The 20060-nt window shown below is 41.1% G+C and overlaps 1 protein-coding gene across 4 annotated transcripts in view; it reads left to right on the top strand.

The window, feature by feature from the left end:
• The window catches only part of DIS3L2 (DIS3 like 3'-5' exoribonuclease 2), a 359659-nt gene that overhangs the window by 40659 nt on the left and 298940 nt on the right, over positions 1 to 20060 (top strand). For all 4 annotated transcript variants that reach the window (XM_046644635.1, XM_046644634.1, XM_046644636.1 and 1 more), the window contains 3 exons: positions 5267 to 5414; positions 5937 to 6094; positions 13776 to 13829. In XM_046644635.1, coding sequence (XP_046500591.1) covers positions 5363 to 5414; positions 5937 to 6094; positions 13776 to 13829 — 264 coding nt within the window. In that variant the 5' untranslated portion in view covers positions 5267 to 5362. The remainder of the gene's footprint in view (positions 1 to 5266; positions 5415 to 5936; positions 6095 to 13775; positions 13830 to 20060) is intronic.

Here is a 20060-nt window from a genome sequence, read left to right as displayed (position 1 = left end):
TATTGATTTTTTCTTCTAGTTCAGAACTGCTGTTGAGCCCCTCTAGTGAATTTTTCATTTCAGTTATTCTTTCAATTTGAAATTTCCGTTGGTTCTTTTTTATAATTTCTCTCTCTTTGTTGATATTTTCTACTTGATGAGTCATTGTCATCATACTTTCCTTTACTTTAAAGAACATACTTATAGTGGCTCCTTTGAAGTCTCTGTTGCCTAAGTCCAAAAACCTAGGCTTCCCGGAGACAATTTTTGTTGAAACTGCTCACCTTGCTTCCCACATATGGGTCACACTTTTCTGGGTTTTTTTGCATATCTTGTAATTTTTGGTTGAAGGCTGGACAGTTTTGATATATATTCTATATTCTGATTCTTTTTGCAGAGCTGGAGGTGGTTGGAGGTGGTTGCTCTTCTTGTTTGTTTAGTGACTTGCCTGTGCTAATTCTGTGGAGTCTGGTTCTCCTGCAGTGTGTGGCTGCTGATGTCTCTGCTCAGTTCTTCCTTTCCTGTTTTTATTTTTAAGCCTTACTTTGTAGTAATTGTCTTTGGGTCAGCATATCTTAGTGGTCAGCCTATGATTGGTCAGAGGTTGTGTTTAAACTCCTTGAGACAGTGAGCCCCCGACTCTGTCAGTGGTTCCTGTGAGCCTTGGGGAATGCATTCAAAGTTCAGGCAGTTTACAAGTCTGCCCTGGCTTTTGCTTTCTGTATTTGCAAGGCTTATGTTCTTCCAGGGATGAGTAGCTCTCTAGGGCACTCTTGTTTCTCTCCTGCCTATTTACAGTGTTGTGCGTGCACACAGCAGGAAAAGGTAGATTCTAATCAAGGCCCACTTTGGTTGTGTCATTCCGATTCTCCCTGTTAAATTTTGCGTTGGTCTGCTGATCTTTTGCTTGCCCTAACTAGTGTTGCAAACTCAGGCTAGCTGTGATATTGGCCTTCCCTGATATTTTTCCCCTTGAACCACTCTTGTTTTTGAAAATGCCCCTAGGCATGGAATTCTCTGTGTTCTGCTCTAAATAAACTTAGCTGGCATTGGAGCTGCCAGTCTTCAAAGCTTGCTCTGCCCTGGTAGGACTTCTACACCAAGGAATTGGGAGTGAGTGTGGGGTGGTGGGAGCCCCAGGCTAAACTATCACACGCTTCCACTGTTCTTACTGAGATTCAGTAGATTTTCTGGAATAAACACTTCTCAATTTGTTGTATGTCTTTAATCAGTATCCAGATCCTTAAATGGTTGGTTTTGATAATTTTGTCCAGTTTTATTGTTGGGGATAATATTTGTCAAACTCCTCATTAGGCTATTCTGGGCGTCTTTTCCCCTGCTTTGTCGCTCTCTTATTTTTAAACATTTAAATTTTATTTAAACTGAATTTCATTTCAGAATGTGTTATGAAGTAGTATCTATTGGCTATTTTTAAAAAATGTTAAGTGTATCTTAACATTACTTGTTGACTATTATGTTTCTTACTGATTTGTAATGTAAATTATTTATTTAATTTCGGTGAGATTTATTTTAATCCTGTCCTTTTTTTTTTTGGCTTTATTCTGTCAATTATACCCTTTTTTACTGTTTTTTACCATCTCTCGCTTTCAATTGCCTCCATCTTAGCTTCTGCATAGGCTCAACCTTTTCTCTCTTTAAACCTCTTTTGACTTTATCTCCTTGAGTTTCCTTCACTACCCAGGTTCATAAAGCTCTTGCTACTCTTCAGGGCTGAGACTAGGGTAAGGCAATGAGATGCCTGGGGCACAAACATTTAAGGAGCGCTCACTCTTGGAGTCCTGCAAATGTGGAATTGGTGCTTGTATGACTTTGCTTTAGTAAATTTTGCATCCTGGGTGCCTTGCTTGCCTCACCCTAGTCCTGGCCCTGCTACTCATATTTCTCACTAGTATATATTTGTTGTAACATGGTGTCTGTCCCAAATAGGCTTTGTTTACTCAAATTTTTGAGCCCTTGCTCTTCACTCTTCATTGTGCTTTGCTCTTCACTCTGCATTGTGCTAGGTTTGGGGAATGTAAAGCATATCAAGACACTACTTTTTTTGACCCAGATACTTCAGATTTGCTCTTTGAAGTCTAGTGCCTTTTCTCCTTTCCTGCTCTTCCCTGCTTTTTTTTTTTTTTTTACCATGTGACACTATTGACTATTACTGCCTGTTCATCCTAACACCAGTTCAACTCTTCAGAATGTACAGCTATTTCCATGGTAAAACACCTTCTCTAGGAGCCAGTGGGCAGTTGGGCAGTATATCAGTGGCTCTCCTAGAAGCTGGTGAGGATTAGGAATTGACTTGTGCTTTTAATCTGTCAGGATAGGAGTGTCCAGGATTTCTCCAGGGTTACTAGGCCTACACAGCTCTATCGCTGGGAAGGGAAGGTTGCTTCTTTGTTCATTTTCTGATTAGCATCTTATATAATTGGAATCCTTCCATCTCATTCCAGTGCTTTATGATACCTAAAAGCAAGCTTTGACTCCCTGCCTGGCTGTCTGGCTTATTCTTGCCAGCTTTGTTTCCTGGGTCCTGTGTTCTTTTCCCATTCTTTGCTGACTAGTTTTTAGTGTGATTTCCCTGAAAGACTCCGCTTTGCTTGGTGTTCTCACTGCTTGTTCATGAAAACAAACTCATGCAGTCATTTAATGAGTGATTATTGAGCACCTGTTTCATCCTAGACACCATGGGAGCCAGTGGTGTTACAATAATGAACCCAACCAAACATTCCTTGTCTTCTTGAGCTAGGGAGACAAATTAGGTGTGGGTCACGCCAACTGGGATATTTGCCACTAAGGAATGTTACAGATGCAGGTGACATAGGGACATTGGAGTTGAGATCTCTGTACCTCGATCTCACTTAACTGGCAGTTACTCCCCTTAATTTTGAACTCTTGCCTGCATCAGGACTTGACGTGAAGCACCCCGTTTTCAATTCTGGCTCTTCTTTTTGGATGGTCTTTCTCTTGCTTACAGCTTGCCCCCAACTCCTCACCCCACCCAAGGCTGCCATTGTTTGTATTCTTATTTGGTAGTGGGTACAAACCCTGATCATAAACCTGTCTTCCTTTGGAAATTATTTTCTCCCTTGTTTTCTTAACATCCAACTCTATTGGTTCTTTTTCTACACCTTTATTAGTTTCTTTGTTATATTTTTTACTTCTTTCTCTTTGCATTTCCTAAAAGTTGCCCTAACCCAGATTTTGTCCTAGGCCCTCTTCTGTATCAGCTTACACTTTCTTGGCAGTGTTGTCTATTCTAGAAAACTTTGGGTTACCATCTTTATGCAGATGGCTGGCTAATTTATCTAAGTTATGCTCTAGTTTCCAAGTATTTGGTGTAGAGGTATGTATAGAGATATGTATTTCCATGTAGAGATATATAATACCCCAAGAAGAATTCATCATCTTCTCTTAGTGACAATATCGTCTACCAGTCTCCTCACCTGAAATCTGAGATAATTGCCACCTCCTTGCTGTCCTCCAGATCTGCCTGGTTGCCAAGTGGTGCCAGTTTGTCCTGTGTCATATCATGTTCAGGATTTCTTTGTTTCAATGTCTGCGTGTACAACTCTAGTTCAGGCCTTTCTTTCCTTTCACCCAGTCTCTTCTACTTCTTTCCTAAGGTGTAGCTGCTGCTAGTCTTTCTCAAATCCAGATGACTGAACCCTATGCCAGGTTAATTTTAATTCTGAAACACAACTCTGATTTGTCGTTGTTCTCTTCTGCTCATTCATGCTTCAGAAATTCCCTACTGACTTGGAAAAGTTGGGCTGGTTTTCTAGACCTTCCAATTTGTTTTAATTTCCTTGCCACTGCCTCCCTTCATATGGGCTGGACTCTGTCCAAGTGTAATTCATGTTGCAAGAACCTGCCTGTGTTCTTCTGTGTCTCCATTTTTGTTTCCTTCTGTGGCAGTATGCGTTTCTCACATTCTCAGTTCTTCTTTAAAATCTTTCCTGAAGCTCACTCAGATTTTGTGATCTGGAGATTTTCCCATCATATGTACATTTACCCATACTTTAAAAAATATACTGCTTATCATTTCCCAACTCATATTGTTATTTCAATATGATTTTTGTAAATCGAATTAACTTTTGTATTCTTCATTGTGCCTAGTACGGTACCTTGCAGAAATATTTGTTGAATTGAGTGGATGAATGCATTTCCAAATTAAACCATCGGTCTGGACTCCTCTATGTACCTGTCCCACTACCTTGTTGTTTATGTAAGACCATCTGTTTCTCTCCCTTCTTGCAACTTTTTGCCTTTATCTCTAAATCTCTTCATGTGTCACTAAGTGACCTGTTACCCTTTGTCTCTGTTGCTTCTCTTCTCCTGAGTTAGTATTAATTTAAATTTAAAGGAAAATTACATCATTCTGGTGAAGGATGTGTGGGAAATTTAGAGGAAATGGAAGGTGGTGTTCAGAATGACATCTTGATCCGATGTATGGGAAAGCAGGCTGCCCACCAGGATTTTGGAAATTTGCAAGTATAGGCTTGAATCCTGGGCTTATGGCCAGCCTAGAGTAGAAAGTAGAGGTTGTGATGACATGTTCAGTATCCAGGTGGAAGGCCAGGGGGGCCAGCTGCATGGCCCCACATTCCAGTCCCCTGATCTAGGCAGCTGCCTTAGGAACAGCTGCCTGAGCTTCTGGTCAGATGACTGGTTTGAAATGATGGCAGGTAAGAAAAGGGAAATAGATATCTAACTACAATATTGCCATTTCTTTTTTGAAAGCTAGTGAACCGTCGGGGTTCCCTGCATAGTTCTGGACTTCAGGTTGAGGCAATGAATTAGATTTTGTTAATGAATTCTAAGGAATTGATTTACTTGGTTTTGTAGAGGAACGTCATTTATCCAAGGTTAAACTTAGTAAATGCCACTTTCTTGAGCCCTAATTTAGTACTTATTTCGTTAGAGCCTTTAGATTCTAGATCTTTATACTATTATTCAAACTATATTCCCTCCTGCTCTTGTGCATTTCACAAGCTGAATAGAACTGCGGAACTCCTTAACTTCTGCCTCATTGCCGTATTTGTGGAGGTTTTTAGTTAAAGTGGCTCAAACAGGCAGGCTGGTGATACCTGTGAGGGTGAGGGCCTTGAAAAGAAGCTCAGGACAGACGGTACGCTTGACTAACTGCCTGGGAGAGAGTGACACCAGGACCCAGGAGGGCCACCACATTGCCTTTGTCATGCAAATACTAATTTTTTGAGAGCACAGAGGCTACAGGTTAACTGGTCTTTAGTCACCCATTTCTCTTTGGTTTCAGCTAGTAAGAACTGAGCTGCTCAAGGCAGGAAGAACTCTGAGCTGAGCAGTGGAGGCCCTCCTGGATTGGAGAGAAGAGGCAACCTTGGAACCAGTAATGAGCCATCCTGACTACAGGCTGACACTCCGGCCCCTGGAGACCCCCAGAGGTACAAAAGGAAAATGGAATCTACTCTAGCAACTGGAGACCTGAAATCAAAGTGGAATGGAGGTTCAGGGCGGGTCTTACAATTGAGGGGAGCTTAATTCTTTTCGTGACCTGTTAAATATTCTCCCATGTTATTTATTCTAGAATTAAGTATGGTTTCTTGTTGTCTTAATTTATTGTTATATCGAATACAGCTGTTTAATTTCCTCTAGAAAAATGACAATCTTTGTAATTCCTATTTTTAAAAAGTTTGTGTCTATAAACAGCAAAGCATACTGAATCTATTATTCAGATTATGTCATGCATATTGTAATGCTGATTTAAAACTCAAGTCTCCTCTAAGTATATTTTATTCATGTTTCCTTTACCCATTCTTTCCTTTTTGTGACTATTTGAATTCATTATCAGAGAGTTTCATTCTCTTGTTGGTCCTTCTAAATTAAAAACAGGTAAAATATCTCCAGTTTTAAAAATACAGAGTGTTTGATTGAGGAAAGAGTTGATTGCTGCCTCATGTTTCTAGGTGTGTCCTCTGTGGTTGGCCCACATGGTGTTGGTGCTTCGCCAGGTGACAAAAAGTCAAAGAACAAGTCCCTACGAGGGAAGAAAAAGAGCATATTTGAAACCTACATGTCCAAGGAAGATGTTTCAGAAGGCTTGAAGAGAGGAACACTTATCCAGGTGCTTAAAACAGACTAGAAAGTTATTCCTTGAATATGTAGAATGAGGAGTAATCTGTCTACTCATTAAATTATTTATTGTTCTGTGATGTGTGCTTTGAGAGAAATGATGACATAACAGGCACAGGGCCTTCCACTTGTTAGACCTGCTGTGCGATTAGAGATGATAAGTGCCACAAGACAGAGACAGACAACATGCTCTGAGATTTGAGGGGAGAGAGCCATTATTTCCAGTTAGGGTTATCCAGGAATGTTTTATTGGAAGGGGAATATTTGAGCCAGGCCATGGCTTGGTGCCGTTTGAATGGTGAGGATAGAGAAAGAGCTTTACAAACAGACCGACTAGTGTGGCTATAAGAAACATTGAGAGTTCAGTTTGCCTGGAGCACATGGATGCTGAATGATGGAGAATAAGGTTGAAAAGGAAACAGTAAATAGCAGCAGACAATATTTGTTGAGTGCTTTATAGTTTACAAAATACTTTGACAAGCCAGTTCAGCGGTTTGGCTCAGCAAACGTTTATTGAGCATCCACTGTGAGCCAGGAGCAGTTTATAGTTGGGAACATGCCGATGGGTGCTCTCAAGACGAAGGTGGATGAGACTGCCTTTCTGTTCTTTGAGCTGGCAGTGCAGTCCGGGGCAGGCAGTCACGTGAACAGGTGACTTAGGGAAAAATGCTGACTGCTCAGATAGAAGTGTGACCAAGGTATATGGGAGAATGTTGGGGGGAACTGGGAAACTCCAGGAGGTGACAACTGCAGTAGATATAGAAGGATGGCTAATTTGGACCTATTAAATGGGTGATATGTGTGTGGGAAAGAGCTATGGAGAGATAGTAGCACTAAGGAAAATAAGAACTTGTGAAACAACATGGAGTAAGGCAGCTTAGATCTCCTTACGCATGAAATGTGGGGCAGATAGCAGGTAACGAGGAGAGGGAGGCAGGGACACATATTCTTTGAGTTAAGTCTATTTCACAATTCTTGGATTTTGTATAGAAATACTGCCATGTGTTACCTGGCTCACTTGAAAATGTTGACTGCGTTCCATTTTCTCTCATTCTGATTTGTGTTTTTGGCTAAAGATCCATCCGATTAACAGATACTATCATCTCCTCTTCCTTTTTATCACCTTATTGTATTTACCTGTGGTCAAGTGCACATATGATTAATGTAGACTCTTGAATGGAGAATGCTTTTTAACAAATGAATTGATCTCTCTGATTTTAGAAGTACTATTGGCTTTTTTTTTAAAAGCTTCCCTTGGATTTCTTTGATGAGACCTCTCTTAGGACGGTCGAAGTTGCCCTTGGACATTTGTCCATTCGTTAATCCACTCATTTGCTGGTTATCGGTCAGTGCACATGCTGAACTCCGTTTTATCTACATTTTGTTCTTGGTCCTCATCTCGTTTCACGTACAAGGACCCATTGTGCCTTTCCCATTCTCATCTCCTGCCACTCTCCTCCAGGTGCATTCTGCTCCATCCACCCTGATCTTCAAAACGTTTCCTATAAAAACTCTGCTTTTTGATTCTGCTATGACTGTACACGCTGTTCCTGGTGCTTGGAATGCTTTCTCTCACTATCTTGATGTAATTGCACTTGACCTTTTAAGTCCCTACCTAAATGTTACCCGCTTTGAGACGCCTTACTTTAATTCTCCAAGCAGAATCAGCCATTACCTCTTTCCTGAAACTGACTTCTTTGTTTACCCTTTATTCTAAACCTATTTCCATTTCTTGGCATTTCTGTTTCCTCAGATAGACTATTCACTTCCTCGTGGGCAGGGTCCTGTCTTACTCCCACAGATTAGCCCAATGCCTGGCATTTGATGCTTAGTGAGTTTATATTGAATAAATATTTATTTACTGAGTAAAGGATCAACATGCTATCTTTCAAGAAGAGTAAGGAGAACCTTGGTTGTTATAACTCGTAAGAAAAATTGCTTATAGTTTTGTTGATAGAATTTACAGGGATAGGGTGAGGGAAATATCCTATAATGGTATTAGTTTTTGCTCCTTTCTATTAATTTTTACTTTTGAAGCAACTCTTTCCTGATAGCAAAACAAAACCAAGCAAAAAGCTGATCAATATAACAACTCTCATTCCCAGGAGTTTGTAAGTGATTCCTCCTGGCCTGTGACATCATGAGACTCTGCAGCCAGAGCCTCCCCTCGCAGATGAGAACAGTTGTTCTCTGCAGATGGGGAAGGGAATGGGTTCCAGATATGAGGTCACCATGTGAAATATACAACGCTGTAAATAAGATTTTCATAGGCAGAGAAACAGAGTCCATCTGCTTTCTGATACAAACTTTATTGTGTGCAGGCCTTGATGGGTAAGGTGAAAAGCTAGGCAAGAAAAGATATTTGAATGCTGTTGGAGAGAATTGAACTTATAAGATATACTTACAAGCATTTGTTAACTTTTGTCTTCAAACTTAAGTATATTGACTCCTTTTTCTTCTCCCCATCCAGAGAAGAAACTTTTATTGAGAGATATTGAGGAGGTGTCTTTAAATAGGAGTAGAATAATATTTTTATTTTGTTTTTTATACTTTGACCAATAATTTTGACATTGCATTGGTATTTTGCCCTATGTGGGGAAGAGGAGTTCACAGGGACCAAAAAAATCTCTTTCCTATGTTTGAACTGACTAACAATAAGACATGGTCGTGTACATGTAGTTTTGAAAATTTTTTTGTAAACAAGTTTGCATAGCAAAGAACATGTGTCCTTTCTCTCTCCATAGGTGCAGTATTGGGAGGTTATTATAGGAGATGCTGGGTGAAATGAGAGTAAGGGATAGGCCTGGAAGGGCCTCAGGTTTGGGTGATGACCAAAGTGACATGGGTATGAAGATGGTAGAACTGGCTGGTTTCATGAACTAATATTTTGGCTAAACGTGGTTGAGGCTGAGCCCCAGAGCTGCCTGAGGCATGATGACAGAGTTCCTTTTAGAATAGAATATTGGTGTAGAGTTGTTATTGGACCGCAAAAGAAATCCTAGTCCAGGAAGACAGGACAGGATGGGCTAGTTTCTGGGACATTCACCATTTGTTAAGAGTGAAATCAGCTGGAAAACATTTGGGTGTGAATTAAAGAGAAGAATAGAGGTGACATTACAGTGGACTGCATAGTCATTTAGAAGGAACAGATGATATTCATAACATTAATACAGGGGTGGTGGGAGAACTTCAGCTCTGCAGACATTAATTAATTAGCTCAACAAATGTTTCTTGACTGCCAATAAGTGCAAGGCATATACTGGTGAGCAAGATAGGCAATTCACCAGGGGAGACAGGCAAAAACAACTGAAGAAATAAAGAGAAAATTACAGCCCGTGACGAATGCTAACAGGAAAGTAAGAAAGATGAGAGAGAGTAATTAGGGGAGCTAATTTCCATAAGGTGGTTAGGCCTCTCTGAGGAGGTGATCTCTGAATTGAGGTCTGAATGGTGACAATGAGCCAGCCATTTGAAGAATTAGGAAAAGAACATTATGGGCAGAGAGATCAGCTTGTGGAAGAACACCAGTTAGAAAAAGGCTTGGTGTTTTTGAGGACTAAGAAGGAAGTCGTTTGGACAAAGGGAATTACAATGTGGGAACAAGTTGGAGAGTTAGGCAGCTGTCACCATTTTAAGAACGGTGGGGAGTCACTGAGGGATGTTAAGCAGTGGAAGGACATGATCTATTTTATTCTTTAAAAACATCTCTTTGACAGTTGTGAGGCAAATAAACTAGAGTGCAAGCTGGGAGACCATGTAGAAGGCTATCAGAGTAAACCAGGCAAGAAAATATGGAGACGTGAACAGGGCGGTGGCAGTGAAGATGGAAAGAAGTGGATGAATGTGGAGCTAGAAGTGGCATGGCATGCAGATAGATTAAATGTGGAAAAGGGAGGAATAAAGGATGCCTGCTAAGGTTTTGAGTAGAGCACCTGGATGGTTGATGTTGCTGTTAACCAAGATAGGGAAGACTGAGGCTTGGGATGTGGTGCTGGTTTTTGGGGGGAAGGAAGCAGATGGCATGAATGAGTGCAGAGGCCCTGATGGTGCCTGTGGCACACAGAGAGGCAGTCTGCAGTAGTTAAGAGCAAGGACTCTGGAGCCAGACTGCTTGGGCTTGAATGTGGTCTGAAAGGGGGCACCTCTCAGTGCCTCAGTTTTCTGTTTGTAAAATAGAGGATAATAGTACTTACTTCATAGGGTTGTTTTGGGGTTAAATTAGTTGATGTACATAAAGCTCTTAAAACAGTGTGTGACACGTAGTATACCAGTATAAGTGTTATTTACAGTTGTTTTTATTGCTATAAGAGAAGCGTCTGTTATTCAGCTCTGGTGGTTGCTGCCATGTGGGGTTAGCTGATTTTTTGAGAAAATCTGGAAATACATGTTTGTGTGTAAAGTTCCTCAGTTGTAAGCATTCTCAAACATCTTGTAAGCCAAATAAAATATGTTTGTGATTGCCAAGTTAGGCTAATTAGCTCAGTTGTGTGGTACTTTTCTACAGTAACATTCAGCCCCTTAGGTGTAGGCGTGGAGAAGGCAGGTGTCAACAGAGAGTGAGGTTTTGCTAGTTGAATATGAGAGGAAGAGTGGACCCAAGGCTCAGGGTTTTGCAAGGGCAGGAGGTACTGATAGGCCATAGCAACTAGCTGGCCGAGGAAGGGAATAAACATAGTGGGAAGACGATGAATTGCAAAAAGGAGGTCAGATCCATGGTTGGAGGTCTTACTGAAGACGATGAATTGTTGAAATGGAGTTTTTGCCTTAAGTGAGCTGGGAAACTAGAAGATTGTGATCAGAAAGTGTGCTATTTGACTTTTCCTGTTTGGAGGTGGTGTGATTAGCACTGACAAGATACCAGCTATGAACATGGGAGAGAGTGGCTGGTGTGAGTGGAGGACAGGGTGGCTGGAGTGACTGGTTAGGGTTACCTGGTCATCCATATGGATGTGAAGTACAGTAAGTGTTTATAGGATTGGAGGTGGAGAGGAAGACAGTGAGCTATGAGTCAAAGCATTAGTGAATCAGGGAAATGATCAGAAGGTTTGAAGAGGATGGGACCAAGGAGATATAGCAGGAGCTAGTGACATTAACTTCAAAGGATCTGGGGGTTTTGAAAGAGAAGGGAGGAAAAAAATAATTTTAAAGCCACAATGGGGAAGCAGGGAGGAAACATTCTTTTTCTGGTCCCTGAGAAACATGGGATAGGAGAGAGAAAATAGGCTCCCTTTGAGGGCACTTCAAGGGAAGTGATCGTATCAGGGGACAGCCAGGTTTCAGTTAAGGCAGGGAGGAACAGGAGCAGTCAGAGAAGAGACGGAGGATGTAGGAGCCTCACTGATCACCTGCCAGGCCCGGGAAAGGATTGAGGAGAAAGAGCAGAGATGAAGGATTGGGGCAGATTAGGTGATGCTCATAAAAATATGGAAATGAAGTCCTGGACTTCTGTGGGGGGGTGAGACAAAACAGCTGCAGCAAGTCTCTTTTAGTTAAAAGACCATTTCTGGACATGCTTTAGTGACAGCTTCTTCCATCAGGCTGTGGGGCTGTCTCTGGTCTGCTGTGGAACTCTGTAGAGATTCCTTCCGTGGTGCGATCTGTACACTCTAGGGGATCTGTTCCTGAGGTCCAGTTCTGGAGAGTATGCTCCAGTCAAATTGTAAATGTTTTTCTTCTACAAGTCTTCTGTCCTTCCCTGTGTGCTTTTACCTGTCAGGAAGTTTGGAAAAGACAATCAAGAATAGAATCTTTAAGGTCCTTTAAATATTTGTTCTTTTAAATAGAGCCTAGATACAGCCCTGAGCAACCTGTCACTTTCCCCTGAGCTCAGCCTTGGCCTCTCTAAGTGCTCTGTACTTAAGGTACTCTCAAAGCGGAAGGCATTCTCATCCCTGTACTTCTTCATGTACTAAACATTCACTGAGCTAGAAGGGATGATACTAGAATAGCAATTGTGGGGGGACAAAACTTAGGTTAGAAAAACATGCCTGCAGTCAGAGAATAAATTTAAAAAAATTTAACTTCAATGAATTTACTTTTACTTATCTGGAGAGTCTTCTCCTCACTAGACTGTAAGCTCTTAGAGGGTAGAGACTGTCTGTTGTTACTCTCCATTCTGTCCCCGTCGATTAGTATAGTGCCTGTCATGCTAGTCGTCAGGAAGTATTTGTTGAGCGAGAGGAAGAATATTTAAGATAAATGTAATAAGCCTTTTTCTTCCCTCCCTCAGCAAGAAACAGCTGTCCTAGAAGTGAAACTGCAGTGACATTCATAAAAGGGGACTGGCCTCGGGAGCCTCGCCGTCCTTATCTCCTGGCCCTTCTCTCTCTTACCCTAAGCAGAGGCACAGCAGGAGGGGAGAAGAGTATTTGCCCTCTTAATCGCTCTTGCTTACACAGGGGTCTCTGCCTGTGTTTCTCTTCTGATTTATCTGCAAATTTTGCTCCTCCTTCAAGGACCAGGTCAGACACCAGCACTGAAGCCTTTCCTGGTGCCCCCTGGTGAAAGTGAGCTGTACCCTCACTTACGGCATTCTCCATGTTTTACTTTATAAACAAGGACTGAACCTGCTCCTCACTCTCTCTCCCACATTGTCTGTCTCAGGGTCTTGAACATAGTCAGGATTCAGTAAATAATTGTGGAATTAAAGACTGAATGAACATTTGTAGTCGTCTACTTAGGATGTTAATAGTAGTATAAACTGTTGCATGGAAATTTGTAATTTAAACATGGTGCACCAATGAAAGAAAGAATTATTTTCTGCTTTATTTTATGTCCTCACTTATTTCGTTAATTATGTATCTTTGAGTCTTTCTACTCATTTTAGTGGGGAAATGTTATTTAAAACACTTTCTCAAGACAAGCTTTTAGTCTGGCTCTTAGGAAAATAACTGCCTCCATCCGTGAGTTCCAGCGGCCTTCAAATGCAGCTGGAACGTGGGGAGGGTTACAGCTTCCTGCAAGAGCCTCAAATACTGAACTGCTATTGAAGGCGGCCCCCACCTGCACCCCTGTGCGTAAATAGAAGCAGACCCTGGTTTGGTGCTGGAATAACATGAAGTCGAAGGCAGACTGGGTGGCCTGGCTGTTGAAGCCAGGATTCCCATTTACATTAAGAGCTGATTCTGGACCTTTTTGAATTATTGACTCATTCAGCTCTGAAGAGGGGCCAGAGTAAAAAATATACATCCAGTCCCTCAAGGCTAAGTATCCAGGTTGGAAATCAACCTGTATCACTTTGAAAATTGTCACAGAAACAAGCAATTGTGGAAAAGTCTTAGAGAATAAAAAAGGTCATTATGCAGTGAGGCGTAATAGCCAGATAACCTTGTTCTTAAAGTAAAAGTTTAAATTTGAAGACTAGCATATAGGGGCACATAAAATCCCAATAGTTCTCACTTTCCTACTCCATGCCAAGCTCTTGCTTCTCACCTCTGCCTCTTTGCAGCAAGGTGCCGGCATGAGCTTTCAGTTTTTGATGGAACCCTGTGTCAGACATCAATATGAATCATGTTTCATGCATTTAATGAATAGTTCTCATACATCTAACTTGTTTCCTAAATCGAACTGTTTAATTAATTTAAAAACTTTTTATTGGAGAATAACATACTTATGGAAAAATCGTAAGTGTATAACTAGTTAAATTTTCACAGATTTTCCTTTTTATTTTAAAGGGTATATTGAGAATTAATCCAAAGAAGTTTCATGAAGCCTTCATTCCTTCCCCGGTAAGTTCAATAACTTTATAATAAACTTAATGTCACATTTAATTTTTTAGATGTGCTCTGAAACTGAAATCATATATTCAAACTAAAAGGCAGAGTAGTAAAACAAAATTGAGGATGGGCAAGAATTTGTTTCAAATTTAAATAAACAAAATTTGCCTTTGGTTAACAACTCCCTCTGCCAGTCTTAAAATCACACTTCAAATGAAAGGGATGGCATTTGTTACCAGGCTGCAGAGAGCAGCTGAACCCGCGCAGACACCCACCAGTTCGTGTAACTGGATGCCCTTGGTTTATAGCTTAAAGGGATTTATGGGTTTTCCACTGATTTAAGTTAATCTTTGCTAAACAAATACGCTATCTACTTTCAATCTACTGCATGAGCTAATCTGAAAATTTGTCCAAAAATAATGCGTAATGCATTTTTATTTTTGGTCCGAGTTTCTCACTTCACTTTTAAGCAGGTGATAGGACTGAGGACAAGGCTCTTTACCGTTGGGTCTTTATATCCTTTCTTACGTTCATGACCCATTTTAACAGGCTCTCTCCTGCTAAGGGAAGTTCTCTCTGATGTTTAGTTAGCAGCAGGTTTCTGGATAAGGCTTAATTGTGCAAAGCTGGGAGAGCAATATTCTTGAATTCCTGACCTAACTTTTCCAGGACGCCATAAATAGGATAGTTGTAGAATTACCGATTTTTCACAGTGGAAGAGACCATAGGAATACATTTCTGCTTATAGTTGAGGACATGGAATACATATATTTTAGTTAACATATTATGTGAATTGACAAGTTTAATGAGAATACAAGTTTAGTCATGAACTTTATGGATATTGTTGTTGTTGTTACAATAACTTTAAAACCTCTTCTCAAACTCTGTTTAGTCCTTGTTTTCCCTTGCCCTCCAGAAGCCAGGGATTCACATTTGTATCTCAAGTTCAGGTCTTACCCATTGGATTAGATAAAAACTATCACTCGCGTGTCACATTGTTCTCTCTGAATCATGTTCTGTTCCTGTGACAGAACATGGTACAGTCGTGCACCACATAATGACATTTTGGTCTGCGATGGGCTGCATACACAGCTGGTCCCGTAAGATTAGTACCATGTGGCCTAGGTGTATAGTAGGCTGTACCTTCTAGGCTTGTGTAAGTACCTCTGTGATGTTCGCACGACACGAGATCACCTGACGATGCACTTCTCAGAACATATCCCTGTTTGTATCCATATCCATGACTGTATATATGCTGACCCAGGTACTTGGATTGTAGAATTGAGGGTCAGATTTGAGGTAGTAACTTAGCTGCAGAAGCAGTTCTGTCATACAGTGGGAGAACAGTTTACATAGGTGTTAGATTCCAGAGTTTGCTCATAAGGTGAAAATCACATTTAGTGATCAAAAAAATTACCCATGAAAATCTCTTAATAATGTGCTGTGTTGGAGATGGATAAACCATCTCTCAATAAGTCTAGCATGACCAGCATTTTCTCCACATTAGAAAGAATGACTGTTTCTTCATTGCCATACTGGTTGAAGGAGCTTGATTATATTAGGGGCTCTGGTGTGTGAAAAACATGGATTTTTAAGCGTGAGAATCACACCCAGTGCAATAATGAGTTCATCCTGAGAGGCACCTGGGAACTGAGCTGATTTCCAATCTCCCGTCTCCTGTGCACACTGAGCTTTGCTCTCACTGATTGGAATGATAAGGGGAAGTACATATAGCGTTTTGAAAATTTTTCTCTTTCCTTTCTCTCTTCCTTGAGTACACAGTATTGAATTTTTCTAAGTTAGATCTCTGTCAGGCCAGCTCCTGACAAGTGTGGGGCCTGGGACATAAGAACAGAGTCACGCATGCCTTATAATAATATTTAAAAATTATAAATCAGACTAACAAACTGTTAAGTAAAATACATTCATGACAAATAAAATATATCCCTTGCCAAATACAGCTGCACGTCCTAGGGTTCAAATGCAGAACTTTGACTCCTTGGAGCTCCCTGCTGAAATGTGGCTGCGTGGAGAGGGTCCACCTCTGGCCTGCCCCTCTTCCCTTCCCAGTCCTGGCTACGCGACCCCTCTTTGCTGCTCCCTCGTTCAGCAAGGGCCTTTGCATGCACCTATGTAGGTGCCTTATCCCACATGTCTAAGCTCTGTCCGTACCCCTTAGAAATACCTCCCTTTAGCTACCTGTCAAGTCCAGAGGTGCCACCTGTTATGTGGTCTGCCTTTGGGAAGACAGAACTGGGGAATATGCCTGTATAAGCCCTGGAAGTGGGCTTGGGGCTGAGTACAAGTGGGAATGCACATCCATTTGGCCCTGAGAACTCCTTACCTAATGGGGAGGGGTGTGGCTGGAGGAGGGCCAGAGCAGAGATCCTCTAAAGTGTGGGGCCTAGTTAGGTTCCTGTAAGTTAAATTCATGTGATTTAAATTTGCAAATGATGTGTTGTCACTGTTTAATCTGGCTTGTTAAAGGAAGTTTAGAAGCAAAAGTTACTGATGTTTCAAGAGCTCAAGTTGTTCTTGAAATTGTATTCCTTGCATGTCCTATTTAGAATTTTTTAGACAGTGGTGATATTAGGATGGCTTATTTCTATAGCTCTTTTATTCCCTATCTGGCCACTATGAAGTAGTAATATTGTCTCAAAGGGAGAAAAAATGCCAAATGATTTACTTCTAAGTAATTAAGAACAGACTGTAAAAGCTCTATCGCGGCCCAGTTGTGAGTGATTGTAGATACTCCGGTTTTGGACACTGGGACAATCCTGCATTTTAGTTTTGTGGCTTTTTGGTCAGTTTCAGGTTCTTTTATTTTTTTGAGGAAGATTAGCCCTGAGCTAATATCTGCTGTCAATCCTCCTCTTTTTGCTGAGGAAGACTGGCCCTGAGCTAACATCCGTGCCCATCTTCCTCCACTTTATATGTGGGATGCCTGCCACAGCCTGGCCTGCCAAGCAGTGCCATGTCTGCACCCGGGATCCGAACTGGCGAACCCCAGGCTGCCAAAGCGGAACATGCTCACTTAACCACTGTGCCACCAGGCCAGCCCCTCAGTTTCAGTTTTTAGAAGCATTTTAGAAAGCAATTGAAAAAGAAGATAATAGAGGCAATAAATTACATGTAGATAAATCCCACCATTGGTCTGGATTTCTGAGTATACATAGCTCATGTTCCATATAGGAGGTTGAATGTCAGAACCAGGGCCTGAATGTTACTGTCCCCTGCTTCAGCAGGAGGAATAAAGACAGGAATTGATTTTAAAGAAGATGTAGCCACTGCTCTGACAATAAGAAACAGAAAAGTTTCCTTGTTGGTAAAATGAGGGGTGGATTAAATATTCTCTAATGTTCCTCACAACTTTCAAATTCTAAAGTTTTCGGAGAGATAGCAATAGACTAGTTTGATGAAATTATGTAGGTTTATTCTTACTCTAAAAACAGTTGTGAGCTTACACAGTGTCATTTGCTATGTTAAAATATCGACTTAAGTCAGCAGGCTAGGAACAATGAATTGATCATCAGGTATAAAAAAGTACTTTGCTTTAGGGGAAGTGGACTTAGGTTTGTTATAATTTCTACTGATAGCAAGTCGATTTTCATTTTCTTATGACAAACCCAAAATGTGCGGGATAAGTCACTTATATGTGTACCTGCCAGTCTCCTGGAACTTGCAACAGTAAAATACAGAGTTAGAATAAAACCTTGTGACTTTCAAGCAAACCAAAATAAATAGATATTATTGAGATGCCTTTTTATCTGATTTGGGGATAAGATAAAGAGGGGAAATGGATCAGATGTAAAAAGCTGGCTTTTTACTAAAAGCTCAGTACGCATTCTGAGTTAAGTTGGTAGAAGAAGTTCTGTAACGTTTTTGTGCATCTTGTCATGGGAGGCACCCTTTCGACATCTGTGGGATTTATTTCTGGCCGAAAGGGAGCTGTTCCATTGATGGAGGATGCTCTGACCATCCTAGCAGACTTGGGTTGTCGTCCCCGCCCCAGCCTTCTAAGTATTTAGTTAGACCACCCCCAGATCCCTTTGTATTTCCCTCAAGGGTTGTTCACTATCCATTTTTCTTTTTTCTATTCTTTCTGATGGTTAGAGCAAGTCTTTTGGCATTCAAATAAAAGGCTGAACCCTCTGGCCTTAAAAAGTAGTTAAGAGGGATGACTCATTTTTAATATTAAGTGGTTCCCAAGTTTAGCATCTTTAAGAGATTCTGCAATAGATGCAGGCTTCTGAATGAATCAAGTAAGAGCTGAGGAGTGGTGCAGTATATGTAGATTTGTGTATTGTCTGAGGTTCAACTCAGCCCTATTTTTCTTGGGATAGAAACATGACAATACCAGTGTCTTACCATCTTAAATCTCTGAGCTGCTTATGAAAGAGCAATCTCATGGCATATGTTTTGACCATGATAACGGGTTAGGATGACCTCCAGACAGCGCTCTCTTCGTTCTAGGGAGGTCAGAGAGATCCTATTGCTTTATGAATTGCAGAAGGCAGCCGTTGATGATGTTGTACCACACTTCAGTTGTTCACTCTCTATTAGCTGGTTGCCTCTTCCTTACTTCTCTGAGAAGCTTGTCATGAGGTCAACTGCAGTAATTCTGTCTTTGTGGCTAACATGGTACCTGTTCCTCAGGGGTGAGGGTGGGTCAGGTTTGGCAAAGTGCAGGCTACAGCTGCCAGCCATGGCTAGATTGGAAGTTGAACAAAAAGACTGTTCTAAAAGATCTCTACTGGTTTATAATTAGACACTATAAAAAATGCTGAGTGTCTAGGATCCCATTTTTTGGCAGGGAGGGGGTTGGTGCATTTGGAGTGCTCGTTTTAACTTTAACTAAAATGTCATAGTAATCACCTGAAGTCTGTTGAGTGTTAAATCTATTTTATATCTATCAACTGTCTCTGTTAGAAAATTTTGAGTGCTGGCTTTCCAAGTCTGTTTGCTATTACCTCTTTTAAGAAAAATTAACATTTTGCTTCTCTCTTATCCTCTGAAAAGAAGTACGTAGTATAAACTTTGGGAAGGATAAAAGGATTAGAGTATGTGTTTGCATGTTTGTTGATGAAACATTTCAAAAAATTTTTTTCATGGAACCTGACTGCTGAAGGCATGCTTTTCCTTAGCTATCTTTTCCATTGAAGTGTTTCTGGCAAAGTAGTTTGGCTTCATAGGAAGACTCTGTCCCCTAATATTTAAGTTTAGCAGTTGATACCTGGGGAGTTCACTGGGGCTACACTGCTTAAAGTGGGTTGTTTGTAAGCATGTGATTGAGGTTTTTGTGCCTTGTTGTGTTCACCCTTGTTGTGTCAGGAGTTCACCCTGCTCCTAAGTCAGTGAGAGAGCTAGAATGTGAGAAAATTTTATGAATCTCATCTTTTTATTTATTTATTTATTTTGAGGAAGATTAGCCCTGAGCTAACTACTGCCAATCCTCCTCTTTTTGCTGAGGAAGACTGGCCCTGAGCTAACATCCATGCCCATCTTCCTCTATTTTATACATGGGACGCCTACCACAGAATGGCTTTTGCTAAGCAGTGCCATGTCTGCACCCGGGATCCGAACTGGTGAACCCTGGGCCACCGAGAAGTGGAACGTGCGAACTTAACCACTGCGCCACCAGGCCAGCCCCTTATGAATCTCATCTTCCATCCCTTTCCTTTTCTTCTTTGCCTTCTACGTAGGTCTCCGTAAAAACAACCACAGTTTGCTCTCTCTGCCGCTTTCCTGGGGAGAGTATGATTTTGCTGGTTTCCTCCTGGAGAACCTAGAGCTGCTTATTGCTTCTGCTCTCAGTTGGTTTTCTTGGGGAATTATATGTTGTTGTTCTGTTTTCTTGGAAACCTTCTATTTTTCACCCTTCCCCTTAAAAAAATTCAGTTAGTGTGGAAGAGGTATCATCATGCTTTATTTTATTTAAAACAAAAAAGGAAAACCTACTCCTTTCACTGTGCAATCCCAGTTTTTTGCTTTATGTTTTGTTTGTTTTGGCCTGGCTGTAGTAGATCTTCTCTTACTCGGTGATGTTTGAGTGTTCTTTTAACCTGCTCTTGTGTGTCCATCAGCATCTCTCTTGGTCTCAGAGAGACTGAGCCCCTCTAGGTCTGTTTGTGGCTGTGCACTAGTGTTCCTGTCAAGTCAGTGGACAGATGGTAGAGTCTACAATCTTTGAACCAAGGAAGTAATTTTTGGTTCCAAGCTGTGGTAAGCTGAGTATTTTATTTC

The sequence above is a fragment of the Equus quagga genome, chromosome 17, assembly GCF_021613505.1.
Source record: "Equus quagga isolate Etosha38 chromosome 17, UCLA_HA_Equagga_1.0, whole genome shotgun sequence".
In the NCBI taxonomy this organism is placed as follows: domain Eukaryota; kingdom Metazoa; phylum Chordata; class Mammalia; order Perissodactyla; family Equidae; genus Equus; species Equus quagga.
Note: the sequence above shows the minus strand (reverse complement) of the source record. Positions and strands in the feature narration are given on the sequence as shown.